General features: G+C 43.5%; 1 protein-coding gene across 1 annotated transcript; it reads right to left on the reverse strand.

Annotated features, from left to right (window-relative positions):
* Positions 1-428: 428 nt before the first annotated feature.
* Positions 429-13,912, reverse strand: adgra3 (adhesion G protein-coupled receptor A3). Its single transcript, XM_058068823.2, has 19 exons — positions 13,057-13,912; positions 11,004-11,075; positions 9,141-9,212; positions 6,537-6,608; positions 6,384-6,455; positions 6,128-6,288; positions 5,836-6,049; positions 5,394-5,558; positions 4,963-5,164; positions 4,554-4,703; positions 4,328-4,486; positions 4,085-4,252; positions 3,372-3,582; positions 3,095-3,303; positions 2,699-2,823; positions 2,505-2,628; positions 2,229-2,374; positions 2,056-2,151; positions 429-1,978 (listed from the first exon to the last, which is right to left on the reverse strand). The coding sequence occupies exons 1-19, from the start codon at positions 13,260-13,262 to the stop codon at positions 616-618; spliced, it is 3,987 nt and encodes a 1,328-aa protein (XP_057924806.2). The 5' UTR covers positions 13,263-13,912; the 3' UTR covers positions 429-615.
* Positions 13,913-14,332: the final 420 nt, after the last annotated feature.

The following is a 14,332-nucleotide window of genomic DNA, read 5'->3' on the forward strand; positions in this document are numbered from 1 at the left end:
ATATACACACACATATATATATATACACACACATTTTTGTAAAATAACGGAAATATAAACATCAACATTATATACAGAAATAATACAGCATATATTGTAGGTAAATATTAGTATGTATAATCTCCAAGCTAGAAAAGTGTGTTTTTATGCCATCTTTGGGTCCCGCCAGGATCACCAATGAATATTTGCTGGGTTTGGCTTTTCCGGCCTCAGACGTGTCAAATTTCCATTTCCATTGGCTGTTATAGACATCATGAATCTTCGTTCTTCTTGCAAGAAGAATGTGGTCATGGTGACAATGGTACTGGACATTGCATAAGAAAGTAAGTGGATAAGAAAGTATAAAGACACTAAGTCACGTCAATCCACTTTACAGAAATAAAACAACCTTAGTCAATCAAAGATAGTTTATATGACAGGACACCAAATTTTGCAATGTGTTTTTATTCATTCTGTTTTTGAGACAAAGTAATGAGCCTCTCAAATGTGATAAAAAAATAGAACAGATCAGTGGTCCTAACATTGGCACACCTTCTGTAGATTGTGAGTGATTAAAAAATAACAGAAATATATTTCACAGTTTAAAAAACAGCCTCTTTGCGGTGGAAACCATTGCTACACGGTAGTTTCATGTTTCCACAAACCAGTTTTGACACAGGGGGCACTCTCAGTGCTAATTAATGGTACAGCCTGCCCGTTCTCTTTCACCGCACCACCATTTTGTGTTATAAGGTTGAGCCCGTACGACTTAGTCGGTTGTAGTTCGGTGCTGCCAGGTCGCATTACAGAACTAGAGTCTTTCCCGGAGGAGGACCCAGTGGGCACCACCTCCATGGTAACCGCAGCTGCCTTATCGGACCGGTGTGATGGCCGTGGCAAGCTGGCGCTGTCGCTGCTGTCGTGCTGCATCTGGCTCTGGTGGCGCTCCCTGTAGGCCATGTAGGCCGCGCGGCGGCTGTTGCGTGCCGCTAAGTCGTAGTAATGGTGCCGCCTATGGGGGGCGCTCTGGACACTGCCGTCCACGCTGGTGGGTACATCATAGGCGTACTCCCGCAGCACTGTCAAGCGGCTCGCCCGGTGTGCTCGGCTTCTGTTTTTATGGTGCCTGCAGCCTTGGCCGTTTACAGCCTGGGTGGCAGCAGAGTCACTGTTTATCGGGCGGAACTGCACCTCCACCGGAGCGATGTGCATTTTGATTTCGTTGTCCACCGAGTGTTCCGTGAGGCTGTTGTCCAAAATGGAAGCCCCGTTGGGTGCAACAGGGGCAGAGACAGGCTTGCACTGAGCGGCCTCGGCATGCAGATTGGTTAGCTTGCTTCCCTGTGCCGAGATGCGCACATCTGGCGCAGTCTTATTAGTGTAGGAGGAGTCTGCACTGCTGTGGGCGCCCTTGTTTGACGACTCCACGTCCATCTTTGCAGATCCAGCAGTGGAGGCCAAGGCCGCGTCAGGTTGTGGTAAAAGAACATCATCCTGTGCGGAGTAGCTGTGTCTCCCAGTACAGCACGCCTGGGACCAGTAGCGCCTCATGTCCTGCCTGTTGACGCAATGTTGCGCCACCATGAAGGCGCCAAAGGCGAGCGCTGTCACGCCGAACAAGCAGGTGAACGCCAAATCGAATGGGTGGTCCCGTGATACAGCCATGGCGCCAAACACCCAGAGGCCTGCATAGAGCCCCAACGCCACCGCCGCTCCTGTCAGCTGAGTGCCAAAGGTGTGCTCGTTCTCCAATGCCACGAGAGGAGCCACTAGAGGTGCCGCCCTAGACACAAGAGACGATGCCTCCACACGCTGCATGCCGGCTGCCTCTGAAGCGAGGTGCTGCTCCTCCTCTGCCAACTCCTTGAACTCGTAGCGGCGCTCTGGGTGGCGGTGCAGCTGGAGAAGGATGCTGAGGAAGTACATGCAGTCCACAAAGACGATGAAGCCCATTGGGCCGTAAAAGGCGCCAATGCTGGGCTCCCACGCCATCCAGCAACTACAATGAAGACACACAAGGTTTTTAACTATCATCTTATTGCCTGGACTTCAGTGACATCATTAGGAACTACTTACTAAGATGCATTAATCTGGCTGCCATAGTTCTTGATGTTAGCTGCTGCTGTGATGCCACAGACTATAGTGGGTATCCCTCCGCCAATTAAGTAGAACCTTTAGGAAGTAAGTGGAATATCAGATTGATCCAATTTGTTAACCTGACTGCAGACTGTGGTGAACGACATATGTACCTTAACATAGGACGTGGTGGTGGCGGTGGCTCGTCCAGGTCCTCCTGACACTTGGCTTTCCGAGTAACCTGTTTGTATATGTTACGTGCCGTCACTCCTACCCAGAGGGCGGTCGCCAGTGTGGAATAATGCAGTAAAATTCCTACCTGCAAGAAAAAACACAAATCTAGTACAACGCGGCCTCGGCGGGGGGAGTGGGGGGGGGGGTGGCAGTAGGTGGATCACCAGTTCAATAACCCTGTTCCAAAGCATTATTACCAAAGCTGTTATACTCACTGCTTGACAAACACTTGGATGTCGGGTTTGATTGATGCCGCCCACAAATACAGCGCATGTTAGGGAGATGTGGAAACAGAGGTTCACTAGCATGTGCCAACACTTGCGGCTGACACGGACAGACCTTGAACAAGCAAAATTGAGAATTAGCAGACAAAACAGAAAAATGTCCAAATGCAGTCAAAATGTCTTACTTGTGGTGGTAAATGTAGCTAACAATGATCGTCAACAGACAGAAGAGCAGCACAATGGTGGTGGCGTAGATGACTGGATGCAGCGGCTGAATGCTGGGAGTGAAATAGTCCACAGTGCTAAGGTCCTACAATTAAAAATACCACAATGTCAGGTCTGACTAAATGGGATACAGTAGAAACTATAACAGGAGGACAATCGGTGGACTTGAATCCGGGAATGAGCATTGAGTGAGTGAGGATTGAACATTTATGGATTTCACAGAGGGCCTTTGCTGCTGAACTGGGATTTTGTACAGTTTTGTACAAATTCTGTGATATTTTTAAGAAGTGACAGGAAAACAGCAAAAACAACTTTTTTAAATAATTGAGATAAATGTATCAAAAGCTTGTTCTTACCATGAGCAGTCCATAATTGCCCAGTGAGTTGCAGGATATGGTGGTGAAGTTGTCATGGTGGCCCAAAATCCGGCAACCGTCGCTCTGCCAGCCCCCCTGGCCGCCTGCCATGCTGAAGTTCCAGCAGGCAGACAAGGCGTCAGAGCCCCTGGCGAAGCGCCGCAGGGTCACATTCACTGGCGTTCGCAGCATATGCACCGAAATGCCATCTAGAATAGACGAAGAGGTGTCAACAAAAACAGTTAATATTCAGAGAGACCCAAATGTCCTGACTTGCCTATCTTGGCCATGATGACTGGGGTGGCCACACTCCTTCGCTTTCCACCATCTGCTAGCTGGGAGGTGTTGCCCGTTGAGGGGAAGAATTTGCCGTTGCGAAAGCCCAGGAGGTGTAGCCTGTAGACTGTGTCCTCTACCTGCCCGGAGAGCAGCGCTGCCTGGGTAAGAAGTGACTGAGGGAGCTGCAGAGATGCCTCCACTGTGGTGCTCTTGGGAAAGACAATTCCACCATGATAATAAATACTACAAAAATAATAAATAAGATGCATTACTTAAATTATCTCATGTTGATGTAAATATTATTTTCAAACATCCTGCCATACAGTTATGCCCAAGGACTTAGGTCAGAGGTAGGCAAACTTTGTGACTCACGTGCTGCATTGATTTAACAAAATTGATAATTCTAATAGTCCACCTGGAATTATTGTATCTGTAAAAGTGTCATGCAACCTTCTATATGTGCTTGTGTCCCTTTGTTCAGGAGCACTTTGTAAACAGCAAACCACATCAAATAACCAAATTGTTAAAAAAAACAAAAATTCCTAAACCATCAAAAGGTTGGCTCAACTAAGGGAGAATAAATATAATTTAACGGAATTAAAAAAATACATGTCATAATAATATTTTTTTAATTTTGACATAATATTACTAAAATTACAAATGTATTAAATATAAAAAAAATAGATGATATGTATGGCTCATCTTGCTGACCTTGTGTAAGACGCTGGAGAAGGAGCCTGTGGTGTTGCATTTAAATGTGAGCTGCCGGTCCTGCCCAGGGGTCCGTTCAGGGGTGGGCCTCTGGAACATCATGCAGGTCATGCCGTTCCACTCGTTGGCCTTGACCGCATGGGCCTCCAGTGCTATATTGGGGGATGTCTGCGAAAAGACCAATATTTTGTTAAAGGCATGCTGTCAGTGCAGTTTGTGGAAACAGAATCAATGAGTCCCCACCAGGGAGAAGGCCTGTGCTGATGCCAGACGATGGGCCGCTATTTTCTGCAGACAGGTGATGATACGCGAGCACGCCGCAGCCTCCCGCTGGGCCATCCACAGCACCCTCTCTTCCGCCAGCATCAGGTTACTGGCCATGCTAACCATCACCTCGCCCAGCTGGACAAGGGGAAACGTCAGAATGTCCATTTTGTCCGTTGACATTCATTCATCAAAACATCCTTACGTCCTTAAACTTCTCCACAAACTTGCTGAACTTCTCGATCATCTCTGCCACAAAGATGATGTCCATCTTGTCTGAGAAGTTGGCAGCGTCGATGGTGTAGACGAGGAGGCGGCGAGCCCTGGGAACCACGTTGCTTTCATTCAAAGGCATCTAAGATGGCATTAAGAGAAATGTAGAAAAGTAGAAACATTCAACTGGTGATCTGTGGGCCAAATCTGTCCCTTTGACAAGATCTTCAAGTTCAGTTAAAAACTAACATGCATACATCTAGCAGATTCCTAAAACAGCAGACTGCTCCTGTCACGTATAGAGGATCTTTGACAAATGTTTTTGCAGTAGGTCCTCAAAAAACAGCAGAGTGCTCCTGTCATATGGAGGATCATTGACATAAACATAAACATAAACACACCTGGTTGATGACATAGAGGAATCTGGTGACATCCTTTTGGAACTGGCATCGTGAATAATCATCCTCGGTCCACAGACCGTTGCGGTTACAGTAGCGCCAGGCCCGCTGCTCCTCGCTGGACCCACCAGAGTAGCTTCCTGCGCTTGACTGCAACCTATTGCAAGGGAGGAAGGCTCGGATTCCAGCCAGGGTGCGAGGCCACCTAGAATGTTGTCAGAAAAGACGAGTCATCTTATATCCGAGGTGGAAAGATTTATACTGCACATGCAAACCATCAGGTGGCGCCAAATCTCTTTTTATATTCCGGGCAATAGGTAATCATCATTTCTAATGTATAGTTTTGGCCACAAGTGGTTGCTAAATATATAGCCATTACTAAGGTATCCAATCGCTACTACCATCAATAATAATGATGATTTATTTTAACCTACCTGAACTCTCCTTTATTGTTGGAGACACGTTCGGGGGCACAATATTTGGCAGAACTCTCTAACACCACAATGTGGACTGTCCTGGTGGTATTTCCTCGGCTCGTCCTGACCCGGCACTCCCAGTTGCCAGTAAAGCCCGGCTGGATGTTCGAGATGGTCAATGCGCTGCCAGAACACACATAACCAAAAAGTGTGGTGTCAAGATGTTAATCAGTGCTCGTATCATTTAGATGATCTTTGAATAGCATTCCTAGCAATGGACCTTTAAAAACAGCAGACTAGTGCAATCCAATCACATGGAGATCTTAGACAGTCGTTTTTTTTTTTTTATCAGAACACATATTATATATATATATAATATATATATATATATATATATAATATAATATATGTATATACACATACAAAATAGACACAGAACGGTGTTACCAAGAATAGTTACCTCGCAATAAGGGAACAATTCTGCACCACACGTTTCTCAATGAAGATACCCTGGGCGGCATCCGGCATCACCATGCGGCCATTTTGGTACCACAGCACTTGCATATCCTCGGCGACGAAGGAAGCCTGACACTGGAAGGGAAGGCTATCCCCCTGGAAGACCACCTGACGCTGGGATGGAGTCAGCTGGAAGGATGGCAACTCGAGTGGAGCATCTTGAAGTAATCAATTTTTACAGAATTAATAGTGTGGTACCCTTAACATAAAAGGGTACCCTTATTAAAAGGCCCTACCACAGGTGAGGAGCTCTGTCTTGACAGAGGTGATCAACTGGCCCTGCAGCGACTGCGGATACGAGCACTTGGTGTTCTTGACTGCCACATTTCTGTCGTGGACCCAGCGCAGAAGCCACAGGAGGTTGCAGTCGCACAGCAGGTAGGCAGTCTGGAACTCCCTGAAGGGTTGGCAGCAAGGTATATAAAATATATTTGAGACATATAGTTAGACAATATTGTTTTAAGGTGGTAGTTGGAGTAAAAGGTTACTCACAGTGACTTTAGAGACAGCAGGTTGTCAAATGTCCCCTGAGCCAATGAAGAGAACATGTTCCCTGAAAGGTTCCTGGAAATATGTTGATTAAAATAAAACACACACATTAGTCTGTAGTCCAAACATCCTAACTGTTGCACATTCAACACTTACAGCCTGATGAGACTGGTGAGGCCCTTAAAGATGTCTACGTTGAGGCAGCCAATGCTGTTGTTGGACAAGTCCCTGTGGACAAGGGGAGACACTATATTTATGTTGTCACCGTGCTGAGAGTTGAGCATCTATGGTGCGAATGCTAAATGACAAAGACGTGCACTCAGGATAATGCTACTGAGCATCAAGGAATAGTGACAATGCTCAAAAACGAGCAGTTACACTAACGCAATTATAAATTGTGAGTCAAAACATTTGATGTGGAACAGGTTGAATTGGTGATAAACGCTGGCGGAGGTTGGCTGAATCTCAGCTTTAATTTAAGGAATGTTTTACAGTTCCTGGTGACAATGTAGAAGTTCTGAGTAAAAATATATGAGAACTATGGCCTTAAACTTTGATCATGTATCAGCCTATTTCAGTTTAATGGTGTTTGTAATACATGTTTACTTGGGATGGATGGATGATATTTTTTATCTGAGGCCCATTTCTCCTTTTGTATTTTGAAGCTCCAACAGTGTGAAATATAATTTCTTGACAATTTTCTTAAAATTTTGATCAGGACTGTATTAACATGTTTTAATGCATTAATAACTACAAAAAAGTTTTCACAAGGCAAGTGCCTTAAATTAGCAAAAAGCAGCAAAAATATCCCCTTTCAGAAATGCATGTTGGGACTTGAAGGTGCTGCATTCAAGGTGCTTCAGGGAAGGCGTCTCTTCCTGTCTTCAAAAAGGAAGACTGAGGTGATTCATCATGTGTGATTATGCCATGTCAACCACAACCACAGCAGTGTGTGCAGTGTAGAAAGTAATGCTAGGATTACTGTAGGACAAGTAGGACAAGCGTCTGGAAAGTGGTAACTTCAGAAAGGCCGGAAAATTAGCTTTCATCTCACTTTACAGTCTGAATTCAAAAGTGTGGAATGACACATCAAGGGACAAGCAAGCTTCCAGACAAGATGGCGCCTTTATTTTAATTACCGGTATCATGATGATGTGCGACAAGTACATGCGATAAAAGATCTTTTTTCTCTCTCTATTTTTAGCATGTGTCTATCCCAGATTCATCTGAGGAATCAGGGAAGTGGGGCCCGGATAAGAAGAGTGGGAGCAAAAATAACTTGATATATAATTAGACCTAAGCTGGGACCTTCAGCTGTTTCGGTCAGGGGAATTCACTGTGTATGTTCTAGTACTGGAACCCACACTCATTTCTGTGGGATACTGTAGGTCCGACAGTTTGTTGTCAAGGGACAGTACTATAGAAAGTAAACTTGGGTATACCGTACTTTAGCGTAGTCGAGCATACAGCTTGTAGAACATTATATATTTCTCATCTAAAAATGAGTCAACACACGGCCATTGTTGTCTAAATAACACAAGTGAGTAGCACATTAGTAGCATTGCTACTAAATCTTCAACAAACTGGAATGCCTGTGCTTGTGATTAAGGAGGATGTAGTCATCCATGCAATTCCAATTGCATATGTAGATAGGTTTATGACACTCTTGTTTTGGTTAGGCAGACATGGGGCAAACGGCGCTCTTATTTTGAAGGATGGTCATGGAAGTGTGGTCTGTGTATGTGGAGAGTGTGTATTTACAGCTCAGATGAGCTACGTTCAAAAATATATGTGCTTCTCATATTTTTCGTATAGAACTTCCATGTCGTCACCGGCCACTATAAAACTTTGTTTACATTAAAGCCATAATGTCATACCATACCAAGTCATGCACACAAAACCACACAAGCAAATTGCTGCTAGCTTCCACTGACGCTATGTAAGAGGAGATTCTGCCAGCTTTCACCAGCGTTTATCGGCAATTCAACTTGTTTAGGTTGGGAGGGGATTGTTTTTGATTTTGTGCCACGACTGAGCAGTCTACAGAGTAAATACTTCCATACACGAATGTTCCTACTCCTCAGGATGACAGCATTTCGTTCTTATTATATATCCTCAATGGCACGCAGTCATCAAGTCGGTTTGTTTATGCTTATAACTTATACCGGTATAAGTAATTTTCTTATTATGGGAAGAATCTATGCCGGTGTATCGGTACATAAAAAAATATCACCCAACCCTACTTTCAATACTTTCTTTTGTGGGGAGGTACACTCACTTTTGTGAAATACTATATATACTGTATATGTACTGGAACTGGTATGTCTCAATGCAGGGTCAAAGTGCATCAGCAGCAGCCATGACACTCTTCAGAGTGTGAGAGCCATGAGAATGCAGCAAGCTAAATGCCTTCCTGTCTCTGTCGTATTGCTCCACAAGCGCAGCCAAATGCCACGTTAGCTTGGCAACATCTGCAGATTCTTTATTTTTCTTACACAAAATACTTTCCAATTGTACATTGTACAACGCTGTGTGTGAAATAGTATAAGAGCCGCCGAGCTGTCTCTGGCAAAGGGCCAGACTAAACAAGGCAGTGGAAGTCAAGTCGACCATCTTCACTTATGGACACATAGAGGAGCTGCCTGCATGCGTGCATGCTCACACACACAGCAAACATTGATAGGCACAACAGCTGCTTTCTACACAGGAAGAAAGTCTGCAGCAGTGTGTGGAAAATATGGACGTGTGCTGTGAACTTACAGTCTTTTCAAGGCTGGCAATCCCAGGAAAGCACCTGGTTCGATTCGGCTGATCAGATTATTGCGCAGGTCCCTGCAAAAGAAAGCAAAAATAAAATAACTACAAACATGTCTGCCAGATCAAAGCAAAGTGATGCAATAAATGATAAACAGGAGCACTACTAGAAAAGAACTATAAACATGTCTGCTGGTGAGGTTCTGTGCTTATGGCTGCGTTGCACATGACGTTATGTCCAGGTGCTGTCGCCACGGGCTAAAGCAGCTGGGGGGAGCAAATAATGGTATTCTAAAGTTAAAGTGAAAATGCTGCACACATGAGCTGTTCTAACATGTATCATTAAAATAGGGATTTGGAGGAAAGTAATTCCAAACATAACCCATTTTCAGTGACCAGCAAGCAACATTTACACTTAATCAAAGTTACAATATTGTTGGAAATTGAAAATGCTCATGATTATCAAACAATTGCGACATGTTAATATGATCACACAGCATCTGGAAAGCGACAACACTCGTATTTCCGTCTGTTTGCAGAAGTAGTTGCTGCACTAGTGATGTCCCATACCATCGAGCAAATACCTGGTAAACTGGGTAAAAATTTTGGCTGGTATCTGTGATACCGATCCGATTCTATGTGCAAATATGCCTAATTTGGCTGGTGCATGTCAAATGATTTAACTGAAAAACATGCTAACAGGGGCAGACGCAAACCAAGGTTCCAGTGTACATTTAAAGATTATTAACATTAACTGCATTAGCCACATCATGGTTGGATTCATGAATGGATAATCTAGCCTTTCCCTGACTTTTCCCTTGAAAACATCCTGACAGAAGGACACTTGAGCCAGTTTTCCACACTAAGTAGAAATAATTAGCATGTGATGTTTGGTTAGTGCTCATCTTATAATAATGGGGCATTCAGTGTGGCTTGTTTGCTTGCAGACACCTTGAAAACAACAATGTAGCTACAGACACAAACAACTGATTCTCTTGCCTGTCTCCCGGCTGGGTTGAAGGGTAGAAAAATGCAGCAGAAATGAGGGGGAGGATTGGATAGTCATTTTTATTTTAAATGAATTTGATGAAACTTGGGAGACCTTTCAGGGATTGTATTGCCTCCAACCTTTCTGTGGCCTCATTATAATGACAATGCCGCTCCATTGGATGATGGTGGATGGTAACAGGGAAGGAGAGACAGAGGTGGGGGTGGTTTTGTGGCCGAGAAGGCACAGAGGAAGCTTTTGGAGGTAAACTTGCCTTTGGATTCAAGCAACAGTTTACGACCACATCGTCTAGCCACTCACAGACAAAAAGGACGTAAAAAAGGCTTGGAGGGCTCAGTGAGACACGCTTTAAGCATACACACTTCAATTTGTCTTTTGAGCTTCAGCACTAATGTCAGTCCATGAAGCAGGATCTTCGACTTGTGTTTAAGCAGGAGGTACTAAAAGCAGCAGAATGTTCCTGTCACATTGAGGATCTTTGACTAGAATTTTTGCAGTAAGGGAACCCCTGTCACATACAGATTCTTTGATCCGTGTTCCTGGCAGTACTGTATGCCCAGAGCACTCCTGTCATATAAAAGATCATTGATTTGAGCAAACAAATTGTTTTGTAATGTAGTGAGGTAAAATTCTAAGAAAACTTCACAGTAACAGAAGGCATAGCTTTAATTCCCTTTCGATGTTGTAATGCTGTAGTCATGGTCTGGTTTTTCCATCTGCAAGGAAACATTTCCCTGTGTCATAAATCACATGTGGCCCTAAGCCAGTTTCTGGAAACCTTTGTGGGTATGAACAAGAGTGATGACATTTCCAAAAATCAGTTATATGGGGGAAAATGTGAGAGAAAACAAGATACTTACAGTTTTTCCAGTGTAGACAATCCAACAAATGAACCATTCTTGAGTTCTTGAATTTTGTTGTTGTTGAGAATTCTGTGAAACCAGAAAACAATATTAGGCAAAGCATATGAATACATGAATTCCGTTTTACAATCCATTTGTGTCCAAACCCCCGACTTGAATAGTCACTCGAGAACCCAGGGTTTTAGCAAACGGCAGTTGACTGTACCACGCTAGCGGTACCCACAACTGTTGGCCATATTGAAATCATTACAGGGGACTTCAGGGGGACATGTTTTATTAAAGGGCTGGCGACTGGTGACTCATTGAATTGCTGCCTTTCATAGAGTACTCTGTGGGTTTGTGTGGGAAAGGACAGAACAGAAACAATGGCCATGAATCAAAAGCAGTCAGGGTTCAAAAATTTAACAAAACCCAAAGACTTTCAGCAGGGTATCACAGATGATAAACCCGAAGAGGAATATATTCCAAGGCATAGTTACTTGTAATAGTGTACTGATCAGAATATAAGGTGAGTGAAAAGTCTAAAAAAAATAAATAAATAAATACAGGTCTTATATTCAGGGTCGAGAGATGTACACATGCAAGCCAACAGGTAACTTTTTTCCCCAAAACAGGTTTTAAAAAGAAGGGTGGATCACAAATCAAGACAGCATTTTTCCCCTAGAAAAAAAGGTCTTTAAAATGAGGGCCTGTCTTATATTTGGTGGTCTAGAGATTGCTATGTCTTTCTAAAAGCAGGTCTTGAAAAAGAGGGGTTGCTTTATATTCAGGGTCCTGTAATATTCAGGGTTAATAAATAGTTTATACATGCAACCCAACTATTGTTTTTTTCCCAAAAAGGGGGTCCTAAAATAGTGGGGTTGACTTATTATCAGGGATATCTTATAATTGTCGGTGGTCTAGATATTTTTTAAAAAGTTTATTGAAAAACAGGGGGATCACTGTTATTTAAGTCAGAACCTCCTAATGCCCTTCCCCCGCTGGCAACCTCAGGACGTCTGCAGCCCGACTAGCCTTGCCCTCTGTCTCTGGATGTCTGCCTGGGGACTCCAGACTGTCGACAGTGGCCCCGCTTATCTTGATGCACAGAGAAGTCCCCAGGGACACATCCTGTCTATTGATGGTGATATTCCACTCAATGTTATTTATGGAAAATCGAGATTCAGGACTACAACACCAACATTTTTGTGCTACATATTATACTGTGCTGCATTCCTGTGTCATCAGCTCACAGCCATGAGAACAAATCTATGTTTTTCTTCCTGTCAATCATCCCCTACAGAATCCAAAACCAAGTCAGCTTATCTTACATCAAGGTGAACATGGCATAGCTTCCTACAGGACTGCCAGGCAAATGTTCCTAGTACCAAACAAAATGCATCTTTCTCTCTCGGATTACTCAGGCATGTGGTATCATTTGGAAGGCCAGGAATGCATTTTTTTTCCTTCCTCAGCGGAAAGGCATTCAGAGCACCACCATTGTCAAAAAAAATGTGACTGCAACCAATTCCATGGGCTTGGGCCCTCTAATTATAAATGCTCCTCCTACCAGTTATAAATGATGAGCGCCACCATCAGTCCGAGTCTCTCCCGGATGACAGTGCTTCTCACCTAATCTCAGCCACCCTGTGGAGAAAACTTGCTTGTACCTGCAATCTTGTCCTTTCGGTCACTACCCAAAGCTCATGACCAGAGTCTGTCATACGCCAATATTAGTCAGAGCTAAGGCAAAGCCATCTACGTTCCCACCCTCATCTACGGTCATGGTCATTAGGTACTCGGCAAACAGCCCTAGTATTCTCATATTCCATGCTGCAATCTCCAAAACACACAAAACCTGCCTTTTCTCCTCCAAGTAAAAAAAAAAGTAGTCGCAAATTCGTCTAAGACATACTTTTGTTACACAAGTTATCGGTTTTTAATTACATTTAAATTGAAATGCAGCATAAACTGTATTTAATTCATAATAATTACCCATACTCTGAATACCATAGTAGAAGCGATGCTTTCAAAGGCCCTCGTAAACTGGAATATGATCGTTTATACTCACAGTGTGACGGTCCGATTGGGAAACAATTCAGGCGCTAACACCTGATGGAGCTCCATGTTGCTGCAGACCACCTTCCTGTCCGGGCTCTTCACTGGGCTTTTCGAGCGTTCGTCGTATGATTTGCAATTGGACGCGTCCAGAGTTGATCCGACACTAATGCTAATGACTAGCGACACAACAAAGTGTAACACTTTCATTTTTCCCATGGGGCCCTAAAGTCACCACGGCGGAAATGGACAAATGGCATGAAAATACTTGAGGAAAGTCGCGTTTTTAAGTTTGTTTAGACGGACATACTATTCACAAACATTAACTTATAGCCTTTTAATCTGTTCATCCTCAATTTTTTATGTTTCTTCTCCACTTTCAATGGAACAGAATTGTTCTTTGTGTCTTCATTGAACTCCACCGTTTCAAAAACAAGCGGATTTTCCTGCAAGAATACAAATCCCCAAACGCAACACTGCGGCTGTGAGCTAACGAGCTTTTCTATGCTGTGTTGATGCCAAATATATGTTTTCTTTACCAGTCATCCCCAAATTATCCACGCAAAAAACATAGTCGCCAATGTCTGACCCAAACAAAACGTCTCCTCTTTTACACCAGGAAATCCACATGAGCTTCGACACGACAACAGGCAGCGAAAGTTACCACGCATCAAAATACAAGCAAAACTGGCTTGCATTTCTTATAAAAATGTATCCAAAGTCGTCATCGTGTGTATTTGGTCCCCTTCGTGTCTTTGTCATGAATTACAAGCGAATTCTTGCCCATTCAGATGTCCAAGCTCTTCCCACGGTCCTGCCCAAAGCTTTCCTGGTGTTGGGATTCAACACACTTCCGGTGTGTTCCAAAATAAAACATTCGGAAGTGCTGTTTTTTCTAAATAAAAAAAAACATTATGACAACACTACGACTAGAATAGTTGAATTAATATAAAAAGTTTCTTTCTCCACCAATAAGAGGATTGGCGTGGACGGTTGGTATTAACATAAAAATCCACAGCTCGACAGCAACCGACAATTTGGAGTCATTGTGCGGTTATAACAGTATCTATTCAAATATACTGAAGATAATGTTAGTAGCAAAACTTCGAAAGAAGTTTTTACCATGGTCTATGTACTAGCTTTCACAAGCACCCAACCAAACAGACTTGTCAGGAAGCGACCACTAGAGGTAATGGTGAACTGTTCGACACAGAGTATGCCATTTCAATGACTGTGCTGACTTGTAATTATATAAATACCCACTAGAGGGGAGTAGAGTGTTGCTAGAT

This window comes from Doryrhamphus excisus, linkage group LG2, assembly GCF_037039965.1.
Source record: "Doryrhamphus excisus strain RoL-2023G ecotype Guam linkage group LG2, RoL_Dexc_Guam_v1.1, whole genome shotgun sequence".
Taxonomy (NCBI): domain Eukaryota; kingdom Metazoa; phylum Chordata; class Actinopteri; order Syngnathiformes; family Syngnathidae; genus Doryrhamphus; species Doryrhamphus excisus.

Coding starts and splice junctions, on each gene's coding strand:
- adgra3 (XM_058068823.2), bottom strand. CDS start 13,262: ATGGGAAAAATGAAAGTGTTACACTTTGTTGTGTCGCTAGTCATTAGC. Junction 6,609..9,140: donor TTGCCAGCCTTGAAAAGACT/GTAAGTTCACAG, acceptor CCTTGTCCACAG/GGACTTGTCCAACAACAGCA. Junction 3,583..4,084: donor TCTCCAGCGTCTTACACAAG/GTCAGCAAGATG, acceptor GTCTTTCCCAAG/AGCACCACAGTGGAGGCATC.